Source organism: Ammospiza nelsoni, chromosome 9, assembly GCF_027579445.1.
Source record: "Ammospiza nelsoni isolate bAmmNel1 chromosome 9, bAmmNel1.pri, whole genome shotgun sequence".
Classification (NCBI taxonomy): Eukaryota; Metazoa; Chordata; class Aves; order Passeriformes; family Passerellidae; genus Ammospiza; species Ammospiza nelsoni.
Genome location: NC_080641.1, coordinates 22,556,384 through 22,582,704, shown reverse-complemented (window position 1 = coordinate 22,582,704; position 26,321 = coordinate 22,556,384). Strand labels below are relative to the sequence as shown.

At 36.2% G+C, this 26,321-nt stretch overlaps 1 protein-coding gene across 6 annotated transcripts in view; it reads right to left on the bottom strand.

The window, feature by feature from the left end:
• Nucleotides 1–26,321, bottom strand: part of TTLL7 (tubulin tyrosine ligase like 7) — a 65,213-nt gene that overhangs the window by 5,278 nt on the left and 33,614 nt on the right. For 5 of the 6 annotated variants that reach the window (XR_009418980.1, XM_059478318.1, XM_059478315.1 and 2 more), the window contains 11 exons: nt 23,694–23,788; nt 22,890–23,037; nt 22,732–22,805; nt 19,691–19,826; nt 18,798–18,884; nt 14,274–14,469; nt 13,282–13,562; nt 10,224–10,358; nt 8,457–8,537; nt 4,567–4,727; nt 255–428 (listed from right to left, as the gene is read on the bottom strand). Coding sequence is in view for 5 of the 6 variants with exons in the window: in XM_059478318.1 (XP_059334301.1) it covers nt 255–428; nt 4,567–4,727; nt 8,457–8,537; nt 10,224–10,358; nt 13,282–13,562; nt 14,274–14,469; nt 18,798–18,884; nt 19,691–19,826; nt 22,732–22,805; nt 22,890–23,037; nt 23,694–23,788 (1,568 nt within the window). In the remaining variant the exon portion in view is untranslated. The remainder of the gene's footprint in view (nt 1–254; nt 429–4,566; nt 4,728–8,456; nt 8,538–10,223; nt 10,359–13,281; nt 13,563–14,273; nt 14,470–18,797; nt 18,885–19,690; nt 19,827–22,731; nt 22,806–22,889; nt 23,038–23,693; nt 23,789–26,321) is intronic. The other variant, XM_059478319.1, reaches the window with a different exon arrangement.

The following is a 26,321-nucleotide window of genomic DNA, read 5'->3' as shown; positions in this document are numbered from 1 at the left end:
ACAGAAGTTTCATAAGACATACAAGATGTGTATGTCAAGTTTTCTTTTGGTAGCACTTCATGACTGAGGCAGTGATATTGGAATGACCAAAAGTCAGGATCAAGGGATATGCTGGGGAGTTTGGTGGGCTTTTTTCTTAAATACAGAGGAAACCAGACTTAAGGAAAAATTTAGTGGTAGCAACATGGAATAAAACCTGTTCCAGTACTATTCTTTATACATATAACTTAGGAGGAAAATATTCAAATTTATACCTTGTATCATCCCAGTGGTGGCTCATCCCAGTTGGGGATCCTCTTGCATCTGATGAGTGTTTGTAAACTACCAGCAGGCAGTGTTTACAAAGCTGAACTATTCGCTGGCAGCACTGGAGCTGCTCCGGAGTCAGCGCCTCTGAGCCTTTACTAAATGTGGTTTCCCAAGAGCTCCTATTATGGAAAAAGAAACAAATTCATGGTCTCTGTCACAAATTGCAATCTAAGAGCTTTATTGCTTTATATCAGATTTAACAACTGAGGAACAAGAGAAAAAGCACAACCTTGCAGGAAAGGTACAGGAAAGGTTTATACTATTTAACACAAATACTGGCAGATGCGGAATCCAAAACACAAAGTAAGAAATTAATCTTTATATGGGAAATATCCACTGCCATTTTTCATTTGGTTTGTTCCCTGAAGTGATTACAGAGCCATTACTTCGGTTTAGCACATAAAGAGTTATGGTCACAAAATTGTATATTTGTCTTACAACAGGAATAACACAAAACACTTACTATTTTTAACAGGCTACCACCTGTTAAAAGGAATTAAAGGAACTAATAAAAGTAATAAATTATTTCTAAATGTCCACACAGCATAATAATACTTTTCTTTAAGTACATGATACTAAGAAATAAGTATGAAATTAATTTACAGGAGATTAGTATGTGTTCTGCTTCCTTATCCAAAAAATCATATGAAGAGAGTCTTTCAGTTTAGTCATTCGAATACTGCTTATTATTTCCTCTGGCCACATGGGTTGGTGATCTACACTTAAGTGCAACTTGCAGAGTACATCTATAGAAAAATTCCTTTTGTTTTCTTAAGAAGCCATTTTTCTTTGACGGAAAAAATGCCACCAAGGCCTACGACATCCATATAAACCAGGTGTGTTTCAGCACAGAAGACTACAATAAATAGTTCTTTGCATACATCTCTGCATTCTTGTTTGTGCAAAATTCTGACCATATTATACATAATTCAATCTGTTTTAAAAGGCAACGTGGTGATTGTGAAGACTTTTTTGGACAAAATTATTATCCACTAGCACAGACGGTTTGTAAGCTTGAGCTTTTTTGTTTGTATATGAAAGAAGCACTTCACAGAGTGAGTAAAATTTGCTGCATCTGCTTCAACATAGCATCCAGGCCGATTTAGCCTTGCCCACAGAGAGCAGCAGTAGATTTCACAATGCCCATGTAGAAAGTTCATCCTTCAAACAACATCACAGAACCAGCAAGCTCACTCCTGCCTATTAAGATTTTTTTTAACTGAGCTGCATTTCACTGTGAGGGTGGTGAGACACTGGCACAGTTTGCCCAGGGAGGCTGTGCATGCCCCAGCCCTGACAGTGTTCAAAGCCAGGTTGGAAAAGGCCTTGAGCAACCTGGTCTAGTGGAAGGTGTCCCTGTCCATGGCTGGGGGCTGGGACTAGATAATCTATAAGGTCCATTCCAACCCCTTAATATTTTATGAATCAATGATTCTATGATTAGGATGGAATTAAAACCATTTATGACTAAAAGATGAGCTGTATGGATAGCTAACTGATTTGTCAGCCTGGCTCCTCTGTCTAGATGGTATGTTCCAGCTGAAAACATTCAGTCCTACTGAATTTTCATTGCAAACATAAATTTCAATGATGCAAGCATTTGTCTTTAATTATTATTCATACAATTGTTTAAGTATTGTTTGTATACATCAAAACTTTAATTTCACAAACTGAATCATCATAGAATCATTTAGGTTGGAAATGAGCTCTTAAGATCATTGAGTAATACTACTACTTTTCTTTAATATATTTTTCTCAACTGTTTTCTGTCTGGGAACTGTCCATATGTATTTTTATATAGAAATTAATCTATTGTCTTCAGTCTTTCCTCATGAAGTCATGTCGGTAGAAAGTAGCAAGATGACAGTCCAAGTATTACATTCCTTCAATAGATTCACATTGCTACACATAATTATATTATAATTCACTCCATTCACTCAGAAATCCTGTAGAAGAAACTTTCCTGATAAATTCCTTAGGTTCTGGACTTGGTGATAACTTTTCTACAGTTAAGTGGCATTTTTTCAGTGACAAATAATATATGGCCTGCTGCAACTGTGACTGACTATGAACTAATACTAGATAGTTACCCTCATAACAAAAGCTGAGATTTGGAAAAATACACATGAATTTTAATGAACTTTCATATAAATGTGCCTGTGCAACTTCCTCCATGTGTTAGACAGATTCAGTTTATTCTCCATTATACTGCAATCAACAGGGATCAGAATTCTGTTTGCTAAATTTAATTGGTTATGCTGTAACTTTATCTTCCATACATTAGTAAGAAATCACATACTCCTCACCAGATACAAAAAAAAGAGTATTATACTGGATTGTGCAATGTGGTCAATCATGTGTTATTATTTTTATAATCATCTGAAGTCAACTAGTTCTTCTAGTTTTTTTCTATTAGTTTTAGTTGTTTATTATACAGTAAAACAAATGAACCTTTATAAAACCCTTTACATCACCTTTTTTTCACAGAGATTTTCTTTGTTCTTTCTTTTCATTAAAATAGCACATACCTAGCAGAGATCTAACCATCAAGAGGAAACCATAAGGCCATTAGCTCCATTCTTCTCCCCAGACATATATCTTATGAATAGTGAACACGCTACACTCCTTAATGGATTTTCATATAGTAATGTTGTTTCTGAATCAGCACATTAATTCCTCTTTCCCAACATGTTTCTCCAAATTCTACACACACCCTATGTTTATTCCAATCTGTTTATTCCAATTCTTTAAAATGGCACAATGAACTCTTGGGGAAGAGTGATGAAAAGTTGACCTCTCTGCTACAGAGGTACTGCCATGAGTTCTCAGTTGTGTGTTATGGGGCTAGAAGGATGGTTATAACTGAATAAACAACATACTGGCAAGGTGCAAACAGCCTTTTTGTTTTCTTCCATGAATTCTGTATTATCTGTAACAAGTGTTTTACATGCATAGTGATAGTTATACATACTGGATATTTATATATTCTACAGTATTTTTAGAATCTTTTATATAACAACTCCTCTTACAAGGAACTGAATCTTTTTCAAATAATAACTCCACTTATAATATTTTATGACAACAAAAGAATTGAGCTTGTACTCAAGACTTTACGCACCTCTGCTAGCATGAAGGAAAGAAAAAATTGTAAAGAATCCTAACAGCTTGCACAACAACAAGCCTTCAGTAATGTGATGATGATAAAAGACCTGTTGATCTTTTGGGTCCCTCAGATCCCTCTTCTTCTTGTGATCCATTTTCTTGGGAAACAATTAACAAGGATAATGTGCAAGTTCTCCACATATGATAAATGACTATATGTGAACAACATATTGACTTGATTCCTTTGTCCATACAATATCCAGCAGCATATTAATTGTTGTAGTTCATTTTCAATACATCTCTTAGAACAACTTATGCAAGCTAACAAATGCCCCCCCTCCATTCTTTATACATTTATATACTAACAGAGAAAATGTTATTTTTTGTGTGCAATATATTTCATATTTAAAATTTTGTATTCTTATTTTATGAATAAATTGGTGTGTGGGAACAATTGGTTAATACCCTTGATATGATCCCCCAATCTATATTTCTACCAATGCCTTTGATTTCAGGAAGGTAGATTCTGAAGTATAAGTTATTGAACTTGTTTACTTGTCCAGATCTTTTCTTCCCTGTAAAAAACTTGTATTTGCTACCCAAACCAAAAAGACCTGCTTACACGGACATTCAATATTCTGCATATACTTAACTTTCTACCACTATGGGAAACAGTGAATATAATCAAGCACAGAAGTTTGAACTGTTTATTAGTAAATCACAGAAGTGACATTGCATCTGGCATGAGATGTCAGCTGCACTTGTGACTGAACTATCCTTATGATCTGGAGTACAAATAGATACTGTGATTTCTGTTGATGGCAAGTCCATGTTTGACACAGTGGTCTGGCTTTAAAATCATGCACCATTCTGATTGCTCCAGAAAAAGAGTTGACTTAAGGCTAAAATATTTTGAATATTAGATTTTTTTTCCTTAGATTTTTAAATTTGTAAATACATTACTAAAGGTTTGATTCCATTTCTGAAAAGGTTGGCCTTGATTGCTAGATTTAATTCTACTATATATCTTAAGGTGCTTTTAAAACAAGTTCAGTGTATGACATCATTCTTGTGAGTGAAAATGAGCAATAAAATATGTCAGCATTGATTGTAATTGTGAAGTTATGAAGAAGAAGAAAAGAAAAATCGGCTTACCCTGAATTACAGAAACAGTTCCATAGACCTTGGCCGTGGCTCCAAAGTAAGCGATTAAACAGCCGGTTAAATAGACGGTAGAGATGGAGATTCTCAATGTCCGGAGCTTTCCAGACGTGCTGTAGAACTGCACGGACACTTGTCCTGACTATATCCAAAACCTAGGAAAGAGCATTCCAAGTAAATCAAAGACATTTTTCAAAACCAAAACCCAGCTGATGGCTGATGCCCAGCATGCATACAGACAGCTATCCCTCTACATTCCTACATTCATTTCTGTGCAGTCATCAGCTAACTTTTTTATTATTATATGTTCTTTCTGTTAGTAACATTTTGCAAAGCCAAATCAAAGTATTTTAATTTTATTACTGAAAAGTTTATTTCTGTTTTTTCAGTCTGTTCAATAATACTAGCTCGTTTAAATGACAGAAAGGGTAAAAAGAAACAAATTCTAGTCTTTAATTGTGTCAATTAAAGACTGGAAGCAACTTAATTAACCCAAGCACTGTATGTCTTCTTTTCCCACTCCCTTGTAAAATCTATTTTATAAAGAACTAAAATGTCCTGGAAAACTACAAACTGCCTTTGGTTTAATGCCTGTTTAAGTTCAATGTTACCCTATATCAAACCATATTAGTGTACCTGGCAAGAGACAGTGGTGAAATCAGTAAGAAAATAATCAGCAAGGTATTTAAAATAGAAACATTTATCAGCACACCATGGATTTATTACATATGGACTACATTTAAATGCAAGAGCTTAAAGGCTGAGCTGCATTCAGTATAGTGCTAGACAGCTGCACATCCAACTTACCAGAGTCCTGGATACACCTTTGCACATCCCACTGAACTGGGACATGGAAGGAAGGTGGGATTTATCGTGCCTGCTTTTAAATATCTGGACATTCTCTTCACCAAGCCCTCTATGTTCCCTTCATAATCCCTGGAGAGATTCAAGACTCCAGAGTGTCTTGGATTCTGTCTATTTAGATACTATCAATATATCTGGGAATATTTTTGTGACCAAAGTAGTATTTAGACCACATATTGACACTCTGAACAGTGTAAAATCTGTCCTATAAAAAAGCCTACAGTGCATGTAAACTATCAACAGAAAAGCCAGTTAAATCCATGAAATTTCCTTCAAAGGAAACACCCTCTCTGCCTTTTTTGCATAACAGCATCTTCCAAAAAAACAATCACCCTCAAGTGGGTAGTAAACAGATGGGGGTATTTGCTAATTTGGTGTAAGATTTTATAAATTAGAAGGTACAATGCTTTCCCTGGAAACTTTCAGATATGTAAGACAAACTGATTCATGTAGTGAATCATGGTTCTCAAAAGGTGAAAGAGATTTAGTAGAACAGTAAATTATGGAAGAATGCTGTGGAATTGCAATTTTTAGATTCTACATAAAAAATTGTTATTTATAAATTGTCTGACAATGAAGGAAATAAAGCTTAAATGTACAAAATGCTTGCAATAGCACAAGGAAGCTGTTTAGTATGCCCAATGGGCAGAAAATCTATAGATACCTAATAATGACAGCCTTGATGAAATATGTTTTTTTTCCATGTTATTTAAACTCTTTTTGAAGACCTGAGATTAGTCTGCATGCACAGGTCTTGCAGTAATTCCATGTACATAATAGCCCAAAGTAAATACAATACCGTCCTCTCTGCTGGGAGTGGTTATGAATGCAGGTATCTAATGCACTAAAACCCACTCCCATGGCCTAGTCCTCCCAAAGAGCGAGATAGAAGGAGTAAGATATTAAAACCTAAGGGCACTGATCTTTTTTTGTGATAGCAGGAGCTAAACCCAGGTTTTGGACTGTGCCGTGACTGCGGGACAGGCTCAGACTTTCAGACACTTCCTTAGCAGCATCTGCCTTCATGCTTCCCAAGCCCTTTTCCTTGTGTCTCACCTGTCCAAGGCATTCCCACACACACGGCTGCTGTCTGTGGTCAAACACACATCTGAAACAACTCAGTCCCTAAAGCACATAAGAATCAGCCCTGCATTTCTTTGCAGTTTTACACTGACAAATAATATCTCCTTGAGTGAAAAAGAACAATACCACCCTGTATTGGCTCTCTCACTAGTCCAAAAGACATAAGCTAAAAACAACGATGCCACTGTAGAGCTTTTCCTTTTACTGTAGTACCTGGAGTTGAAGAAAACTAAGAACTGAACATCTTAGAGCAAGCCACAGACTGCCAAGTACTCTGGAAAAAAAAATCTTTCTCCTGTTTTTACTGTGCTGATATTGCCAATATGCCAGTGCAGGAAATGTGCTGGTTAATTGTCCTTTATGTGCAAACATGGCAAAAAATCATCCATTTCAGAAAAGAGACAAGGCATTGCACAAGGGCTGGAACTTCATGAAACCTATATCTTCATTTTTCTAAATTAATTTCCCTAGCTTGCCTTCATTTTTCTCTTTAATTTACATCATTTACTTTAACAAAACAAATTATCTAGGTATAACAGAACAAGATGTTATGAAAGGGCATATTCAAAACCCTCTGGTAACCATCAAAACACTTTTAAAGAAATTATGTAAAGTGATGCAACATGAAGCAGTCATAACTCCTCCCATACCAAAATCTCTTTTTATTGAAAGTCTTAGAGGTTAAATTTTTTTTAGCATGAATTGCTTTAATTGGTTTATTCTCAACTTACTTCTGAATGCCTCCAATACCTATGCTGTAATGCCAGAACATTACACTAAGAATATAAGTTTAAGTTTAATTTTTCTATATCATGTGGAATAATTGTTAAGCAAATACAGCTGTCATGTAGGAACATTGTGCAATCTAGTACATTGCCCAGGTATTTTCTTCTTGTGTGTTAGAATTTCGCAGTAAGTAAGAGTGAAGGGGACTGAGATTCTGTTTTGTATTTCACAAAGTTGCAAAAGGTACCTTTGAGACAGATTTCTTACTTGCATAAATATTCTCCACCTCGCTCATTTCTCCTTCACCCACCTCACTGGAATATAAAACATACTTCTTTCAAATCAACAAAAGACATTTGGCAGTCCTCAGCTGCAATGTCATTGTCAAATTTAATCCGTTTTTATAAACTACCCTTCTAAGAATAACTATCTGATTGCTTGAAGGGATTGAGGTTAAAAGCAGTTTTTAAAAAAGGCAAATCATTTCCATTGCAAGCAAAGATGAAGGGCTCACTAGTGCTTCAGGAATTATAAGTCTCCTAAAGTTGTAAATGATGTCCTCACAAGAAGAGCAAAAAGTCCACATTTCTGATTGTGCAGTTTTTGCAGGTAACAACCTGGCACATCAATCTCTGTCATCCTGACTTTGTACATGTGCCCTTGGTTTAACATGACTGCCAGTCAAATAAAGGGCAGAACCACCCTCTATGGGAGGCTTTCTGAAATAACGCTTAAAGGAGAAAATTCTTTGCTTGGTAGGTCCATTTTTTATTCAGCACGATCTCTTCTAATACTGTGGGTCAAATACTCCAACAGCCAAGTGAGTATCACTACCTCTAATGGAGTTTTAATATGCCTGGTCTGAAACTGCTGACTGGTGTAGCCCTTATCAATCAAATCTGCCAAGTGAATACCTTTCTAAGAACATTAGCTAGAACTTAGGTATGTAAGCACTAATCATTCATTCGTTTGCCTTTTTTTTAGAAGACTAATTTTTTGAGAAATTGATTTTTAAATTATAATCCAGAACAATCATGCTTCTCTAAATATGGAGCATAATGTCTTTTAATTGAATTAATGCACATCTATGTTAGTACCAATAGTCTACATTTTAGCATCTCAAGTCCCTCCCAGCTACTGCTAAACACCAGTAGAAGCACTGCTATGCATCTACTTTAGATGACCTCCTGAAAATGAAATATGTCACTTACTTTTCGTTGCTTTGCTGAATCCAGTTTTACCAACCAATAGGATGAGACTTTTGTTTTATGATACTTCCAATTATCCATAATCTGTGGTCATTGTAAAACACAAGATAAAAAATACACATGAAAACAACTGAAAGCTGGTCTTTCAATCACGATCACTCCTAACCCTTAAAAATGTGAGCATCTTAAAGACTGCTGTGAGAAATTTTCTCTAAAACAAATAGCAAAATTATGTGGGGCAACATTTGCAAAGATCTGTGTGATGCTTCAGTTAATACCACCCTCTTTTCTACCTGATTCTGACAATCATACACTACAAAGCAGTTAGAAAGTTGTCTTGACTGACTCAGCCCAGATTTTTTGAGAGTAGTAAGCTCAAGAATGCATAACTGCTGATCTATTTAAATAGTGAGGGGTTTTGCTGCAAATGGGACATTGGACATACCTGGAAATCATATATGATAAACAATCATATATGAACTGCAACACTCTCCTCTCACAAAATATAAGTGCTACCAAAATAGCTCAAGCTGCAAACATACATGTTTGTTCTTGTTTTATTCTTGTTTTATTATTTTATCTTCCTACTCTACTCCAGACCTTCAACAAGTTCTGTCTCGCCAGCACTCGTTTTCCTCCGTGATGAACTCTTTCCCATCAGGAATTGGTTATGGCCAGATGAATTTTACAAGAGCTGTGCCCCAAGAAGGCGTGGGGCTCCCCAGGCTGGCGCTGTGCGAGGAAGCAGCGCCAGATGAGCGCTCGCAGCCGGCTCACGCAGAACCGCGCACTGGGGCATCGGGGACAGCGTCTCACGGAGGGTTCCAGCCCTGCTGCTGGGAACCCAGCCTGCTGGTGGTGAGCACTGTCTTCCACCAGCACCAAATCAACCATCACTACAGAAGAATTCCTTCCCACTCCAGTGTAGCTGCAGAGATTGCTAGAAACATAATCAGCATTCTGGAAGCTCACAGAGCTCAGGTCCTTTCTGGCCAGATAACAAATCAGATTAATTTTAACAGATCAAGGACGGTGCTCACTACATCAGAGCACAGGTTAGTTTGAATCCTTTCAATTTTCCTTTTAAAATGACAAGAGAACATCCATCTTTATTTTTTTCTTTTCCATCCTGTTAGCTTCTTCGCATTAAATATTTACAAAGTATTTAGACACCGTGCCATTTCTGTTTATATATCAAGTATTGGGATTTAATTGACCTTTATTTTGGCGTTGTTTCACATGTCTTCGATACTAAACTACAAGGCTCAGGACAACATTAGATGTGAGAAAGGTGAATTTGGTAGACTACAAGAGCCAAAAAAGCACATGAGACTGGTGTTCTTTATGACCCCCTAACCTCCATTCTGCCTGCAGCATACAGTTCTGAGTTCTCTAGTATGCCTGCTTGAGAGCAAGTTAAACAGGTCAGGGTCTGTTTTAACAATATCAGATGAAATATGAATTGCAACATTCTTCTTGGCTCACTTAAAAGTTTGAACTCTCTCTACAATGAAAAACTGAATTTTCCTAACCCTCCTGATTATTTCTCACATATTTTATAAGGACACAGGAATGTTTTCAGTGCTGTGCTTTTAAGGTCAGAAAGGATGCAAAGCTCCAAGCTTTCAAATTCTTTTGAGTTATCCTGAGTTCTGGAAGTTTTAAGGCCATAGGAGCTAATGAATCATAGATTGAGCTTTTTACTTTCCTTCATTTCAGTAGCCTAAACAATGTCTAGTCTGTTCTTCTTTCTTATTTATAGATACTTACATCTTCTATAATTAATTCAGATTCTTCATTTGTTTTTCCTGGGAACCTTACTTTCAAGTCATTGATACGGAGAAGAGTCTCCTTTGTCAAAGCAACTTCTTGCTCTTTTGTTTTCTGTTGCAGCAAAGACTCACTCTAAAAGCCAACACAAAGCAGAGGAAAACATTTTAAGCGTGCCATTAAATCACATTACAAAGATGTTTGCTTGACCAAAAAAAATTCTAGAGTGACATAAAATATATTAATAAAGTGCATAGACATATTATCTAATACAGAACTAATATATATCACATACATTAATGCATCACCATTACTGAGAGTTGTCAAGAAATCCAAGAAAAACAGTTAAAATGTTCGTTTGTTTGAAACAGAATAAACAAACATATATTCCATATTTATGGTGCCACAATTTAAAGTATACATTTGAAATTGAGATAACAGACTTTGAATTTAAAATCAACATAATAAAAAATATTAGTCATAAATAGCATCCTTTCAGTGCATCACTTCAACAATTTAACATAAACAGGCAATATATCACAGGGCCAACATTTCAGGGAGCATTAAAAAGACCACTTTTCTCCTGCTTTAGTCAGTAAGGGGTCTGACAGGGCCTCCAGTTGTCCAGAGTTTTGTTTAAAGTATCAATGGTTTTTACACCAACGCTGAACTGAACCTCTGCAGGGTTGGCAGAACACCATCTTTGGAGGGTTTTGGGGTCTACTTAAAAACATGACACACTAGTTAGAAGTGTTTCCAATCCTCTTTCTGTACTTTCACATACTTTTGCTTTTTCTCATTTGCAAGACCAAGTCAATCTAATTTTAACATTTTTCAAGAGTGAAATTCAAAATTTTTAGGCACTTCTAATCTTTGTATTCTGTAACAACTACAATACTTAAGGATATCTTTAATTAAGTGAGTGATAAATATTTTCAAGCACAAAAAAAATACTCTGGTATTTGATACATGTTAATATGGCTGAAATAATAAGATAGCAAATAATTTGAAATCCACTTAAGCTTCTAACTCCTATAAGAATATGTCTGTAATTCCCAACTGTAAATGATTTATTTTAAATTTTGTTTCCCTGCAATTAGAACATTTGGATCTCAGCAGACTCCAAAAAATGGCAGTGTACTGCTCTTTTCTTGCCCAAAGAACAGATAAACTAACACTTTATCATGCACAAATGATTTCTTCTTAGTAAGTCACAGATTATCAATTTTAATGTTATTCTAGCAGTAATATATAATATATTATTCTTAGTTGCAAAAATATTTATGAACAGAGTTCCATTCAGAATACAGTGCTAAATTATAAGTAATTCTTATCCATTCTGTAAGTAATTTTATTCACATCATTTTTAGGAAGCATGACCTAAGCTCTATCACCCAAAGTAATTGTTCTAGACATCAAGATCAAGATCATTTCTGTGGTGGAGCTTTCTCAATGAAAAAGAGAGTATGCTTTCTAACTAATGTTAATTTAAGCGAGTAGGCCATTTTTAACGTCAGATGGTAAAAGACTGCTTTTAATCTTTCAGTAATTTGTATTTGATATAAAGTTAATGTGAATAGAAAAATCCATATTAGCACTGTCTCATTAAACTCTCAGGGTACACGGTGATGATAAAAGGGTACTTTTTAAACTTGAGATAGCTAATGCAATAAAAAATACCTTTAACACATTGTTGTGAAGACACAATCTTAATGTCTTTCCAATTCTATTAGCTGACTTTAAAGATGGAAAACCATGTTAAGGAGTATTTCACAAGATGTCAGCACACAATTTTAAAAGCACCCTTTTTCATCATTTATACAAAGCCTCACAGGCAAAACAGACAATGAGCGTTCTACCAGATAAAAATGATGATTAGAGATAGTAAATACTATGAAGCAAGTTAATTAGCATTACAAAAGGATTGCTCACAATCAAAGCTCACCACAATACAGAGAGGCAGCAAATACGGGTTAAAAGTGCCAATTTGTTTTGCCCCATCTCCTCACAAATTATTTGGGTGATGAAATATATAGGTCAGGCATCAAAGCATGAATGGAAATACTCTGGCACCAGCAGGCAGTGCAATCCTGAGTGAGGCTGGGGATTGATCCCTGCAAACGCTGCCGAGGGATAAGTGAATATGGGCTCCATCACCCCAACACAAAAGAAAAAATGCCTGGCTGTGAAGGAGATACCAAAGAGGATGGCAATCTGCCAGCAAAATGAAAAAATATACATGGTCCAGAAGTACATTGTGAAAAGTACAACAAACCACACAAATTCTAAACAATTAAAAGTGTTTTATCTAATCTGTTAATTATTTGGGCCAGTTGCTTGTCTGTCTCAAGGAGAGGGTGCAAATGCAAGACAGTTTATCTTCTTTTTTAAAAAAGAGAATGGCTTCTGAGTCAGCTACTGCAGTGGCAAATCCCGAAGACCACAAGCACTGTATAAATTTTCAGCTGTTCACTTTGGAAGTAGAGCTCTACTGCAGAGGTATAGCATATGCAAAAGAGGTCTAATAGGTTGAAAATTAATCTCACCATCTTCTACAATGGACAGCCATACAAAACCTTCCTAATGTTTTATTCTGGCACAATATATTTACCCTTGGACTATACACTGGGTTTGAAATCTGGATGTATTTTTGTTACTGTAAGGATTCTGAAGGTAGGTACAGCCTTACTTCAGAACCAGGAGCCCCCAGACAAATCACAGAAAATTTTTAAGAGAAGTAATGATCCTTTCTATCTTCAAAAGGCTGTTTAGGAGTGAAGGTTTCCCATTCAGAAAGTGAGGGTTTCCCATTCTCTTAAGAAACCTATTTCTACAAAATGTAACATCTGTATTGCTGCACCACAAACACTGAGACATCACAGCTGGCACTCATCCCATTTCACACACAGGTCTAGAGATCTTGTATGCTCAAGTGTCTGTCAAAACAATCTTGACAACAGTACCTCAAATTTGCTGATGTTGCAAAAATTACTAGTGTATTTATTGAGTTTTAGAGAGAATGGAACACATTTTGAATGCAACCACTGTGTTAACTCACCCCTGAAGAGTTCATAGTTCCCGAGGTGGCTGTCTGAGAGAATCTGGCTGAAGATGGGCTACGACTCAAGGAGTGGGACCTGTTCACAGAGGCTGCTCGCTGCATTTGGAGAGCTGCTTTGGCTGAAAAGGGGCGCGGCTCCGCTCCCTGGGACTGCATAGTGAGGATCGATATGGAGCGAGGGCAGCTCACAGAACGCCGGATTGGACCTGTGGATGATGTGGGGGACGAATATGATGGAGACTTTACATTTTTATTTGAAGGTTTGCAGTTCATTCTACCTGCAGACAGATCAAATGAATGACATTATTATTTATTATTTTTTAACACCCATTTTTCAGTCTTTGTAACTAACAACACATATGATCAGTGTGTGCACAGATGATGTACTACGTGTGTTGACTAACAACTATCTATGTAGAAGTCAATCATGTCAGATCCCCTAATAATACAGAATTTACATACTTATAGGTACATTTATTTCTTCCTCATATTCAGCTTTAACCAGACTCCAACCCACTATAACACACATGAGATTTATGAGAGAGGGCATGTGCTCTTTAGGTCAAAATGTATGTGACTTCTGTGTATGGTTTCCTAACCATAACGATATGGAAACAGGAGAGAAAATTTGCTCAATGGATCTCATATTTGAAGATTCAGTATCTCTCATTTGTTAAGGCATTATTAATTATTACAGCATTTTTAATTCAGTTTTCAGCTAAATAAATGCTGCTATGAAAAATAAAATTTTAGAAGCACCATTATACATGTGCAACTACATTATAAAATTCTTTGAGACAATACATCACTAAAACAAAAAATAACATGGTATATATCTGTTAATTTAGAAAACATTTTAAAGAAACTAAAACAAGCAAACCAGAGTTAAACCCTGAGATACAATGTTGACACATTCTAAAAGACTGAGGAATTTAATATAATTCATCATCAATGCCAGACTTCCTTGGAAAAGTGATTATTTAACTTACCTGATCGTTCTAAAGATTTGTATTTATTTTCTTCAACATCATATGAAACTTTTTTCTCTGTTTTTTCATTGTGATCTTCCTTTTCAGTTTCTTCTCCCGACTCTGACACACTGCTGTCACTATCACAGCTACTGTCACTGCTGTGGTTCTTAGGTTTCCTTAAGGAATGCGCACTTTCTGGCATTGAACACAAGGGCTAAAAAAAAAAAAAGAAAAAAACCCCAAGAAATTGAATTGAATCCCAAAGAAACTACCAGCTATCACACAAATCCCTGATTCAGGCCGGTTCAGGCAGTATTTGCACAGCTATAAACCCTTCCAAATTAGTTGAAAGTTTGTCCTAAATTTTAGAATAATTGCTTAAATATTTCATTAAATTCATTCCACTGTAATTCTAATCTTTGCCACATGAAGAGCAGCATAATATAGTAAGGAAGGGGGGAATTCTTTGAAGTATGAATTGCACTACCAGACATATTGCATTATGGTTTGAAATTATAAATCAATTTATTCAGAATACCATTTACAATCAGTTCAGGTTCCTCACTGATATTTGCAATAACTGAAACTAGAGCGTAACAGTGATCAACATAAGTAGAAAAATACATCAGGGAACTGTCTGTTTTACTTTCAAAAAGAAAGTGATTAATCTACATCCCACAGAAAGCAGAAACCAAAGAATTTATAGCAAGCCATGCTGGGGGTTCTTGGTGCCTCATACGCACATGGGATTCAGTGCCATTAGCTAATTTTAATCCTGTGCTATTACCAAGGATACTGCAAGACAAAACCAAAAAGGTGGAGAGAGAGAAACTGATCCAAGAACAGAAACTACAATTGAAAACTTTTCATCTTCCATCTACCATTAGTGAGACACAAAAAATGCAGTATCTTCCATTACATCTGTTCTCCTATGTAGGCTTATGTGGTCACCTTTTTTTCCTACACAATTTCTTTCTAGTTACTCTCAGCTATAAGAAGCTATGCTGATAGCCTCATCTACAGAATGGATTCCAGATTAAAAAAAATTTAAAATCATAATTTCTGGACATACTTTGAGTCAAAGTGAAAAAGAACTCCCAGGAAGAATTTAAATTTTTCAGACATCGTAGCATAACTTAATGCACCTAAATTTATTATGAGAGTAACAGGAAAAAGCCCCAAAACCTCCTGTTCCTGCAAGATACACTTTATAACTAAATAGATGCTACCTAAACTTCTATTCCAGACAAGGAAGGGAAGGGATTTCTGTCACTAATAGCACATTTATGCCATCCCAAGCTGCTAGACCAGATAAGGAGAAGTTAGAGAAGAATATTGCATATAGGAGGGCCCTAACAATTGTTGTTACACAAAGAATATATACAAGATTGATATGTATCTGTCTGCCAAAGGATAAAAGTAAGGTGCCTCAACACATAACACTTTATTAAAAATAGCTGTTCTTATCATGAAATGCTGTGTATGATGTAGACATATTGATCAGACATTCCTGAGGAGTTACACAAGGTATAACAAACATTTTCAATCATAGCTCACAGGGGCTTTAAGATAGATCTTATTCCACTTACCATATACATGTTCCTCACACATTCTACAGTAAACAATATCAATTAACAAAGAAAAATAAAAAGAAAGATCAAAGAAATTACAAAAAACAATAATAACAAATAATAGCTGAATCTGGAGATTCAATAACAAATAATAGCTGATCTCAGGAGACATCTGATTGCCTAGCACATCTTGCCTAGCTCATCACCTTGATCTTACCCTTATGCTAACCCAATTTTTCTGTGACAAAACTCATCTGATCTTATACCAAAATAATTAAAATTAATTTCTCATTTCCTGTACAACATCTGTTATTTTAGTTCCTTAGTCCATTGTCCTGCACACAGAGGTAACCCTGACAGTGTGCAGGTGTCAGGAGCCCTCTAGAGGCTGTAAATAAACTGGACGTTTCCAGAATGCCCTTCTCCATCTATGCAAAATTCAGTGATATTTTAAGTGCCGGAAAAAATGCCTTCATTCTGTGAACTTCTTGACTTCTTTTTTCCTACACTGAATTCCTAATCATGTTCAAATAAAAATAAGGCTGAAATTCCTAGCAAATACAGAATAATTGTAAGATGCAAAGCTTGTATTTATTTATACGTGCACTGCCCTCAACCTCTCCTATGCAGAGATATGTATGTGGGAATGTAAATGTTTATATGTTTCTATGTGTGGAGGAAACATGTTCTACTCATGTTCCTATGAGTAGGAACACACTTCTCTCTCCTAACTATTCCAGTTGTCCTTTTAGTTTTCTGAGTCCTGACTGATGGTTTTTTTCTAAGGAAGAGTACAACCCAAGGCAGAGCATCTGACCTAAGAGTACCTTCAGTCAGCAGGGCTGCCACTGAATTTAAGGGGGGACAGACTCCATGACCTTCTCAAAGAACCTTTCATGTTGGATTACATGACTTGAAAAGTACCAGTCCTGTGGTTGTTTTGTTGGGGTTTTTTTTTCCATTAGATCCTGTATGTGGAAATAGTTCTTTATTTGTAGGATTTTATCATTACAAGATGAGGTTTACAGCTGGATTATTCTCTTACCTGACAGATTGACAGGCAATAGTACTTTCTACTGCCTGCCTCACTCACCAAATTTCTGTATAGACATATATTTAGACATTACATATCTCATAGCAGGCTCTTTACAAAGAGGTGGCCAATTAAATGCATATGATTGGCTATATGCACCTTAACCCTCACAGGGAAGAGGTGATGCTCTTTGGGAAAAGATACCAGGACCATCTGCATGGTCATCTGTATTTGAAAGGGAGCTCACAGGACATTATACAACCAGGGAAATCTCTGCTTACATGGCTTCACCGTAGGCAAGGTTTAAATGATTGAGAAATGTATCAGGGCCACAAAAAAGATGCAGGAATAAGAATCCTGCATAGCATGAAGTGTGCACAGTGCAAGGAAAATAAACACTCTCCCTGGATAAGCTAGTTTCATTGTTTTCTGGCTGGATTTCATCAGTTTTAGGGGGGAAAAAATAAAATTTTGGTCATAAGCAATTTTTTCTTTCTTGCCTAAGTGCAAACAATATTGTACCAGTAAGGCAGCTATAAGCTACACCATCCATTTGCCTGCTATAAAAGAAGACCAAGTCTTACTCATAAGTTAATCAAAATTCATCTTACAACTAATTGAGAGAGGTTTCTCAATTTGGGCTTATGGGCTTAGTACCCTATTAATGTTTAATTAAAAGTTACCGTCTCCAGCCTGGGAAAGCCTTGTGAGCAAGGAGTGTAGAGGTAGAATAGAACAAGTCAGTGTGCACTCAGTCAACCAGATAGCTGCTCTCTAGGGTTGCTGGGAAAATACAGGGTTCTGGGAAAAGGGGAAAATGTGACTGAGATCTTGAACTTGAATAACTGATCCCATGTTAAAGAACAAAATTTCAAAGCAAAGCATCTCTGTAAGAATGTGGACTGAGAGTACTGCTAGGGTGGACTGAGGTTTTTTCTCTTGTTTAAATGAATCCACTGCTGTTAAAGCACGAGCTCACAAAATCCCCATATTTTAATGAGGTCCCTGCAAATCTATCTTAATACCAGATTGGGCATGTAGATCCTCTTTCCAGAATGAATGCCTGTAATAAGATGCAGCTCTTTGGATTCTTGCACATATTTACAGTACCTCTTCAAGCTCAGAACAATTGTCAGCATTCATTTTATACAGATATCCACAGATTTGTACACTATGTCATGAGAATCATAAAACACTGTAAAAAAATTTACATGCATCCATAAACAAATCCATCAAAGCTCAGAACAGAGATGTAGGCTCTTCTAAGCAGACTTGACCTAAAATGTTTACAGGATATAAAAAACATACTTATTCTAGTCAAGCCCAAACTATTTATCTTTACTGGCTTAGAGATATGCAGTTTATTTAAGGCAAAGACTCACATGAACTATGCACACAAGCAGAAAGCATTAAGCTAAAAATAATATACATTCACATTAAAAGCAGATTTTGGATACAAAATGCGTTCCAAGATATACTGTACAACCCTATTAGCAAGGGAGCAAGCTCCAAATATATCAAAATTATAATTAATTCGTTGACTTTCCATACTTTTATCCCATGATCTCAAAATCCTGATTTTGGCACTAATTAATTAGAGATGAAAGCATTCTTTTGAGAGATCCACTATTGATATAAAAATCCTTTCACACACTGAAATCAATCTCTCGTGCAACAGTTGTTGCCATGCATGGCAATTCCTCCAAATGGTTTAGAGAAGGAAAGAAGGATTGCATATCCCCTTAAAAATTTAATGGGATTTAGTTGAACAAATGGTAGTCATACCTCTATTTATACTTCAAAAAAAAAATAAAAGAATAATGGCAGTCAGAGGAAGAAAACTTCCAGCTGGATCAGCTAACTAAATTCCCCACTTAAAATTCTCAGAAAACCTGTCTATAGAGTGAAATAAAAAATCAGTATCTAGAAGTCAAATACCTTAGGTCCTCGCTGCTTGGGGCATTTTCCCGTTAGCTTTTCATCATCTATTTCACACTGCTCCAGAAGATCCAAAATGTCCTCCTCCTAGAAATGGGAATTCCATTACTATTAATTCAAAGCAGGACATACCCTGTCCTTCAAAATTTCAAGCAGAAAGTGATAGAAATTTGAAATTACTCTGATTACTAATTCCTGAAATAGGAATATGAATTCCTCCACAGGAGGAAATAGAAATATTTCTTCTCATACATGATCTCTCCTTGCAAGGAACATGAAATTGAGGGTTAAAATCAAGTCTTAACATATATTTTTTAAAAAAGTCTGAAGGATTGAACAAAGATTCCTGTAAAACTGCTGGATGATGACAACTACAAAGAGACAAAACTATTTCTCAGATTTCAAATTACATCATGTTAGCTTGTTATTAATAGAGCTGTTTTCCTACTGTCTCTGACTAAATCAGTAGGCAAATCAGGTGAAATTTTTGGGTGCCTTAAATCCTTTAAGTAGTGGAGCTGGTTTTAGGGTACCTCTTGTTCCAGTCCATACAAGTGGATGAATAGGCTGGGAACATTACTGGAGGAAGAAGGAGGCAATTATCAGCTCAAAAGCAGTTTCTGCCAACCTCTGGTTTGGCCAGGGGTAAGGCTGAGGATCAGGGATATGGTAAAGTAGCTTAAAGCCATCTAGCCTGTCTCCACCCTGGGTCCACTGCAGTTCATCCAGATTCAAGGATCTGGCCCCACAAGCTGCACAAAGAATAATAGTAAGATCATAGAACATTATCAAATGCTATTCAGCAGCCATCACACATGATTTTAGTGAAACTAATCCATGAGGTCATTAATTCAAAGTAACTCCTAAAGCCAGAACTCGGTGTATTTCAGTACCTTCATTCTTTTTAAGGGGTTATTCATTTCCCGCTGAAGCGAGGCTGCTCTTCCAGAAAGAAACGTCTGGAAAGCAGTGGCTAACAAACTCTCATACTTTTCAAGTAATGTCTTATCATCAGGAGGGTAAATTCGCCTGAAAAAGGAAAAAGAAAACAATTTAAGATAGAAGCTGAAGTATTCATCACACAATACACAGTCTCTTTTTTAACATGTATATATCCCATCTATAATAATTATATGATATCAAATTATACAACATATACTCTGACCATTGCTCTCTAAATCTACTTTTAATTCAGTGAACACATTCATGTTTAAACCAGCAATTAGCCAGTCAAAAGAAATACCATGTAGGTCATTCCAAAGGTACACCAAAACCCAGTTTTGCAGTGCTCAGAAATTTCAGTGGGTGTGAGTGATGCATACAGGTGTGAATGATTCATGAAATATTAACAAAATATTGTATGTCAAATTCAAAGCCACAAGATAATTTGTATTAGCAATAAAAGGACACAAAACAATTTGTATTAGCAATCAAAGGACACAAAACAGTGAAAATCTGAACAATAGCTTTGATCCCATGGGCTGGATATGAATTAAAGATTGAGTATGTAGTGCACTTGAATGCTAAGTCCTCCAAAAAATTAACAGGAAGAAACAGGTGCTATAACAAAGAAAGAAAAAAACCTGGTACATGGATATAAACAGTGACTGATTTTCCATTAGAGCAGCTATGCCATTACTCTCTAAAATCACAGGTAAGGAGATTATGACAATATCAGAAGCAGGACTTGGTGATTTATTCACGTTCATCAAGCAACAATGGGCTTTGAAGAAAACCACTTCAATCCATCTGTCATGAATACCCGAAACACAGCCGAAATAGGGCTAAGATGGAAGACTAATTTTTAATGTGTTGTAAGGAGTAACCCATAAGGTAATTTTGCCTGCACTGTGCAAGGCATGGACACCATTTATACAGTGCATGATATTTTGTGACTTCTTTGTATTTGTGAGTCTTTTCTGTACTTTTTACAAGTTTCTTTTTTTCTCTTGTTCTTCCTTTTAAGACATTTCCTCCCTGAAAAGCTATCTATCATGAGGATTTTGGTGCAATGGAAAAAAGGATGATTTGATACCATTAGTCTCAGGGCAGCTGTAGAACCAAATGAAGATGCTTCCAGTTTGCATTAAACACCTAAAGGAGATTTAGGTTCTAATTTCGTTTCAGTCAACACCTTTTAATGGTGCTGATTCTATGCAGAGAAAGTGCCATACAAGAATGCTTTAAAGAAAGGGTAGTATTCTTAATGTATTTAGAAATAGACTGCAGCTAAGGGCCATTTCAAAGCCATGTACTTTCTTTCCAACTCCTCGTGGTTTCACAAGAGCTCGAAAGTTGCAGCTCCTACTTCAGCTGCCCCAAGACTCCTGCTGGAGCCTGCTGTGCTTGCACAGACATGGACTAAGCCAATTGCTGAGCTGATATCCCCAGATTAAATCCAAACCTCCTGAGTTTGACTGAGGTTTCTCTGGATTTTTATTCAGAGTGCAATATTAAACCATTCAGCAATACTAGCATCCAAAATTTCCATGATTCTATGTCAATGCCTGACACAAGCTAGTCCTGCTCTACAGATGAATATCACATGGAGAAAATACTGCATAACTCTCAGATAAAATTCCTCTTCTTCTCTAGCCAAAATTACTTTCCTTCTCATGGTCTGCTGATCCTTCAGCCTTTTCTCAAAGACATGGTAATAAGAAAACACAAAGCTATTCTGCCTTTTTAAAAGTGCAGATTCCTCATGAAGTGACACTTTAGTTTTTCCTGAGAAAAAGAAAGTTTTGTGGTTTTTCTGATTTACATTAACCCAAAAGCTAAATAAAGAGAACATGTGTCTGATTTTCAGTCAAGAACTGAATAAGCAACTTAAAATGTGATCAGTTAATAAGCTAGACATTTAAGTTAGCAAAAAGAAAAATGTGTTAAAGCATCATAGTGCTTTCTTTTAGTAGCATGAAAATAACCACTTTGTCACTTCATTGTACATCTAGACACTTTTTATACTTACTAGTTCAGCTCTACACATCAAGATAATATGTAATTAAAAGTTACAAAAAAAGACTCTTTGTAAGCAAAATGTTAAGTCATCAAAAATGTGAATTTCACAGAAACATCTATCTGTTTAAATGAGAATTTTACTGGGAAATATAGAACATCTGCTCAAAAAAAGGCAGCAATGAAGAACAGCAATAAAGGTATTCTGAGTAGTTCACAATAAAATATGTGAACTCAGACCTCTCACATTCTGGATGAATGTTATAAAGAGTGGACAAATATTCCCATCATATATTGCTAGCCATACTCTGCTCCCTTTCACCAAATATTCCTACGCCATGCTTTCACTTCTCATAACAAGAAATAATAACAAAAACATCACAAAACAAAATTTTTGTTTTCCTGTAACTGACAATGTAAAGCTCTCTTTTAAACATCTTTTATGAAGGAATCTGAAGTTACTTACATTTCAGCCTGCCAAGATCCAAAATTCAAGTGCAAAAATAAAAGTAAAGTATTTCAAATGTCACTCTATTCAAAATGATGGAAGCACCCATAAAGTTTCTGAATTTTTGGCAAGCCTCAGAGATAAAATTCAAATATGATCTTTTTACAGGGGAATATCACACTGCACCCCCTGCCACCATGATAAGAATGATCATATGTGATTAGAGAACAGGTCCATAACAACAATCATGGACTGAATGTACGCTGAATGTGAACAATCATGTCTTTGAAGCAAATGTCTTGCACAAACAATAGGGTGACTGATGCCATATAAATTCCTAAGTGCATGGAAAAAATAGGAATCAAGAAAAGAACCATCTGAAAAAAGATACCTGATGTATATGTATATATTTTCTATAAATGCCTACACATTTTTGGCAGAAAATTATCATCTACCACAAATACTTGTTTCCACTGTTCCTGAAGAATATACTGAATATTTCCTACTAATACAGTCAAAAACATTCACCTGTAATTCCCCATGTGTCTATTTTCATGCTCCTCTTTGGAAATCTGTTTACGTACTTGTGCAAGTCTTTCCTTCTACAAATCAAGAAAGTAAGACAATTAAAACAATAGAGATTATAAACCATGAACAAGAAACAGCACATTTTTTCCCCTTCCTACCAGTTCTTGTTTTCTCCTTTCCAGTGTATGGCGCTGCTTCTCCCAGTCTGAGGAACCTGGCAGCAGTTTTTTCACTGACCCTTGACCATACAATCTTTTTTGAGCCTCAGCCTTCTGTTGGGCTAAATTCTTCCTTTTATCACTTGTCCTGAAGCACAGATGATAATAAGAAATGTCAATTCAATGCAGCCAAAATGAGATGAACTTTCATATCAAGTAAATAACCTGTATTTTCCAGTCAGTCATGTGTTTATCATATAAAATTAGAATTGAAACATTACGGGTTTTTTTAATATTAACATTCATGGCTACAAAATTTTAATATCTTAAGGGATGCTGTATTTACTCTGTGCTATAATGTAATGTACAAACATGGTTGTATCTATTTTCCTGAGTTGTAGATTTTTTTCAACATATCTCAGCTACAAAGTTTTCCTCTAGAGAGGTAGGCTTTTGACCGAATATGATTTTGTGATTTTGCTATCACTCAAGCAAATTTCCTTTATGGCCATCTACCTATGACTGCACATATATGCCAACTTCAAGATGTGTTTGAAAAATTTTTATAAAGAAGTACAAAGATTACTATTACCATTCATTTTTGCAAGCACATATGCATGAAGAAAAATTAAATTTAGGTTAATTTTTATGGCAAACTGATAGCAAGGGAAACATTTACATTTTTAAAATGTGAAGGTGGGAACAAAGGGTTTTCATTTCCTCTAAGTCCAATTCAAATTAAAAAAAAAAAAAAAATCAAAGCAACAGAAATAGAGCCAGACTGAAGAAAAGAGGACAAGGTACCGTATGTTGAGAAGCTTCAATGCATTTAGCAGAACACCTTTTTTTACAACATAGTCTATTTTTTGATCCGTTCCAAAGCTTGGGGCACGATTAATCTGAAAAAAAACGAGACACAGAAGACTCAGGGATGTTCAGGTTCATTGGGAACACACCTATTGTAACAGGCTTTGTAGAAATGGCTTTTTCAAATACAGCAGAGATTAAGAGAATGCATGTTGAGAAGTTCTTTTCCATTTGTATATTTTTTAAATAGAGTACTGAGTATGACAGACACTGGGAGCTGGGAAATGTACCCTTTCAGTCACCAGGTTATCCAGACATTTACAGTGAACACCATTCAAGTCCTGCCACTGTGAATCCAGTCTAATCTACTCTTGGTTGCTGCCACCAGAAAATTTACCACACAAAGTGGTGTTAAACACATCATAACAGATGATGTGCCATGCTATGGTGGTGAGGCACAGAAGGAGTCAAACTCTTTTCTAGTTCCCAATCTGAAAGGAACTTTAAATACGACTTCAAAACATAACAACTGTACAAGGACAGAAAGAGGCTCAAATCCAAGGTATTTTTAAGCATATTTAAATAACTTTTCAGATACACTTGACAGCAACACATAGAGATCTAAGCTATTAAATCAGTACAGAGTGTGAAAACATAACATAATTAACAGTCTCCACAACAAAAAGCTTATAAGCAAAGTACAAGATTAGAGATTAAAAACTGTACCATAAATATAGAGAAGCAAGGAAAATGCAGCTGGGAACCTCATAGTGAGACTAAATCATAAACATCCTATATAACCCTGACTAGTTTTGGACTCCCTGCAGAACCTCAGTTTTCAGGAAGATTTGAGGAGGAATAATGATTTATTCTAGGAACTCTTTCCAGGCTGGTATAAAAATGTATACTTGGGTAATGGGTGCTAATGACAAGCAGGATTCTCACTTTGATAGTGCATGAGCAGTGCTGGTTACAGAAGGCACAGATAAAAAAGAGCTTCAGAAGTGAAAAATAATGCCTTGTGCCCTACACAAATCAGGAGTGGGAGACAGTTTGCATGTCCAAAGTAGATGGCAAAAGCAGTTTATTTTGTTTTAGCACTCTAAATATATCAGAGCATTTTAGAGCCTCTACAGTTGTGGGACAGAACTATCGTGGCTGCTGTGCCACCCAGTGTCCTGTTGCTGAGTCCCAGCTGCCCCATCACTTATGCCCATAATTGACAGGTACCTTCAGCTTTGGGAGTCAGCCCCTTTGCTGCTTTTGCAGACAGACTGGCAAAGTGAGCAGTGAAATCTGATGTTGAAATAAAAATCTTGAAAATTCAGCAGAAATAATGAAAAGATTTATACATATTCTTTTTTGGAAGACTTTTATCCAAATATTTCATTGACCAACCTCTTTAGACTGACCTGTTCATCCACTATCATATCACAAAGATGATAAATAGGGTTGCTGACTAATCTGTATGACTGTGGCATTGTAATCTTGATAACATACTAGTGATATGCCACAATAGCTATTCACAATAACAGCTTACCAAACCATTGTCTGGCATCTGCCAGCTGGGAGATGGTTATTTGGAGTTCAGTGACCCGAGAACCAGGACGTGCACAACTAGGTTGTGTTAATATTACATCAGTAATTTTATCAGCAAGGCACATCTTGAAGATTGTTGTCAAAAACAGGATTGTATGAGGGACCCCAAAAGTACAAGCAAATGATGACTGCAAAGGTCTTGAAAATCTAGATACTGATGCCAGTGGCTAAATTGTGTTCACTACAGGAATGCAGTCTTATAAACTAGATAATTCAGGGTCTAGAGGTAACAAAGAAAGCACATGGCATGATTCCAGGAGATGTAAAAGACTTGTGGTAAAACTTGGAGACAATGTGGAATTGCTGGCCAGTAAATGAACCACTAGTAAGTAGATCATGGCAGCAAACAAAGAAAAATAACCCAAAGTGAAATTCAGAGCAAAGATGAAGAAAACTTCACCATCAAGAGTGTGTTCTTCCTGGTGAAGAACACAAGACACTGAAAACTTGGTATAACCATCTACCATCTCTTTTTGGAGAAGTAGACTTCTCCTACCACTGTGGTGGCCTTTGGACCTCAGGGGTACAAACAGGGCAAGCATAACACAAGAGAAACAAGTAAATGCCAGCAAGTTTGTGTATGTGAACTTTAACTACTTCATTATTAGGAATTAGCAATAATTGATTGGTTTAAGATGTTCACATTCATTTCACCTGGACTGATAAAGTTTTGAACAGATTTTGCTAGCTCAGTGACAGTAAATAATAAATTTCTGAATGTGTATGTAAGGTTTCCTTTGCCTTGCCCACATAAATCACAAAGGAAGTTAGGTACCCTACACTCGAGGAAGTTATTAAAATGCAAGTTATCTTTTTTTCCTATGATCATAACTGTGTGATCCTAGCTGAATATAATGAGGGTGAACAAGGCTGTAGTCCATCCAAGAACTTCAACTGCATGGTTTCCTTTTTCATAAAATAAACTAACATGGAAATTTTGGTCAAAAAGTAAAGCTGGATTTCCTGGGAATCGAAGGGAGGTCTAGGTCATTGTTGCTACTCAGAAAGGATGTAGGCTCCACAGAC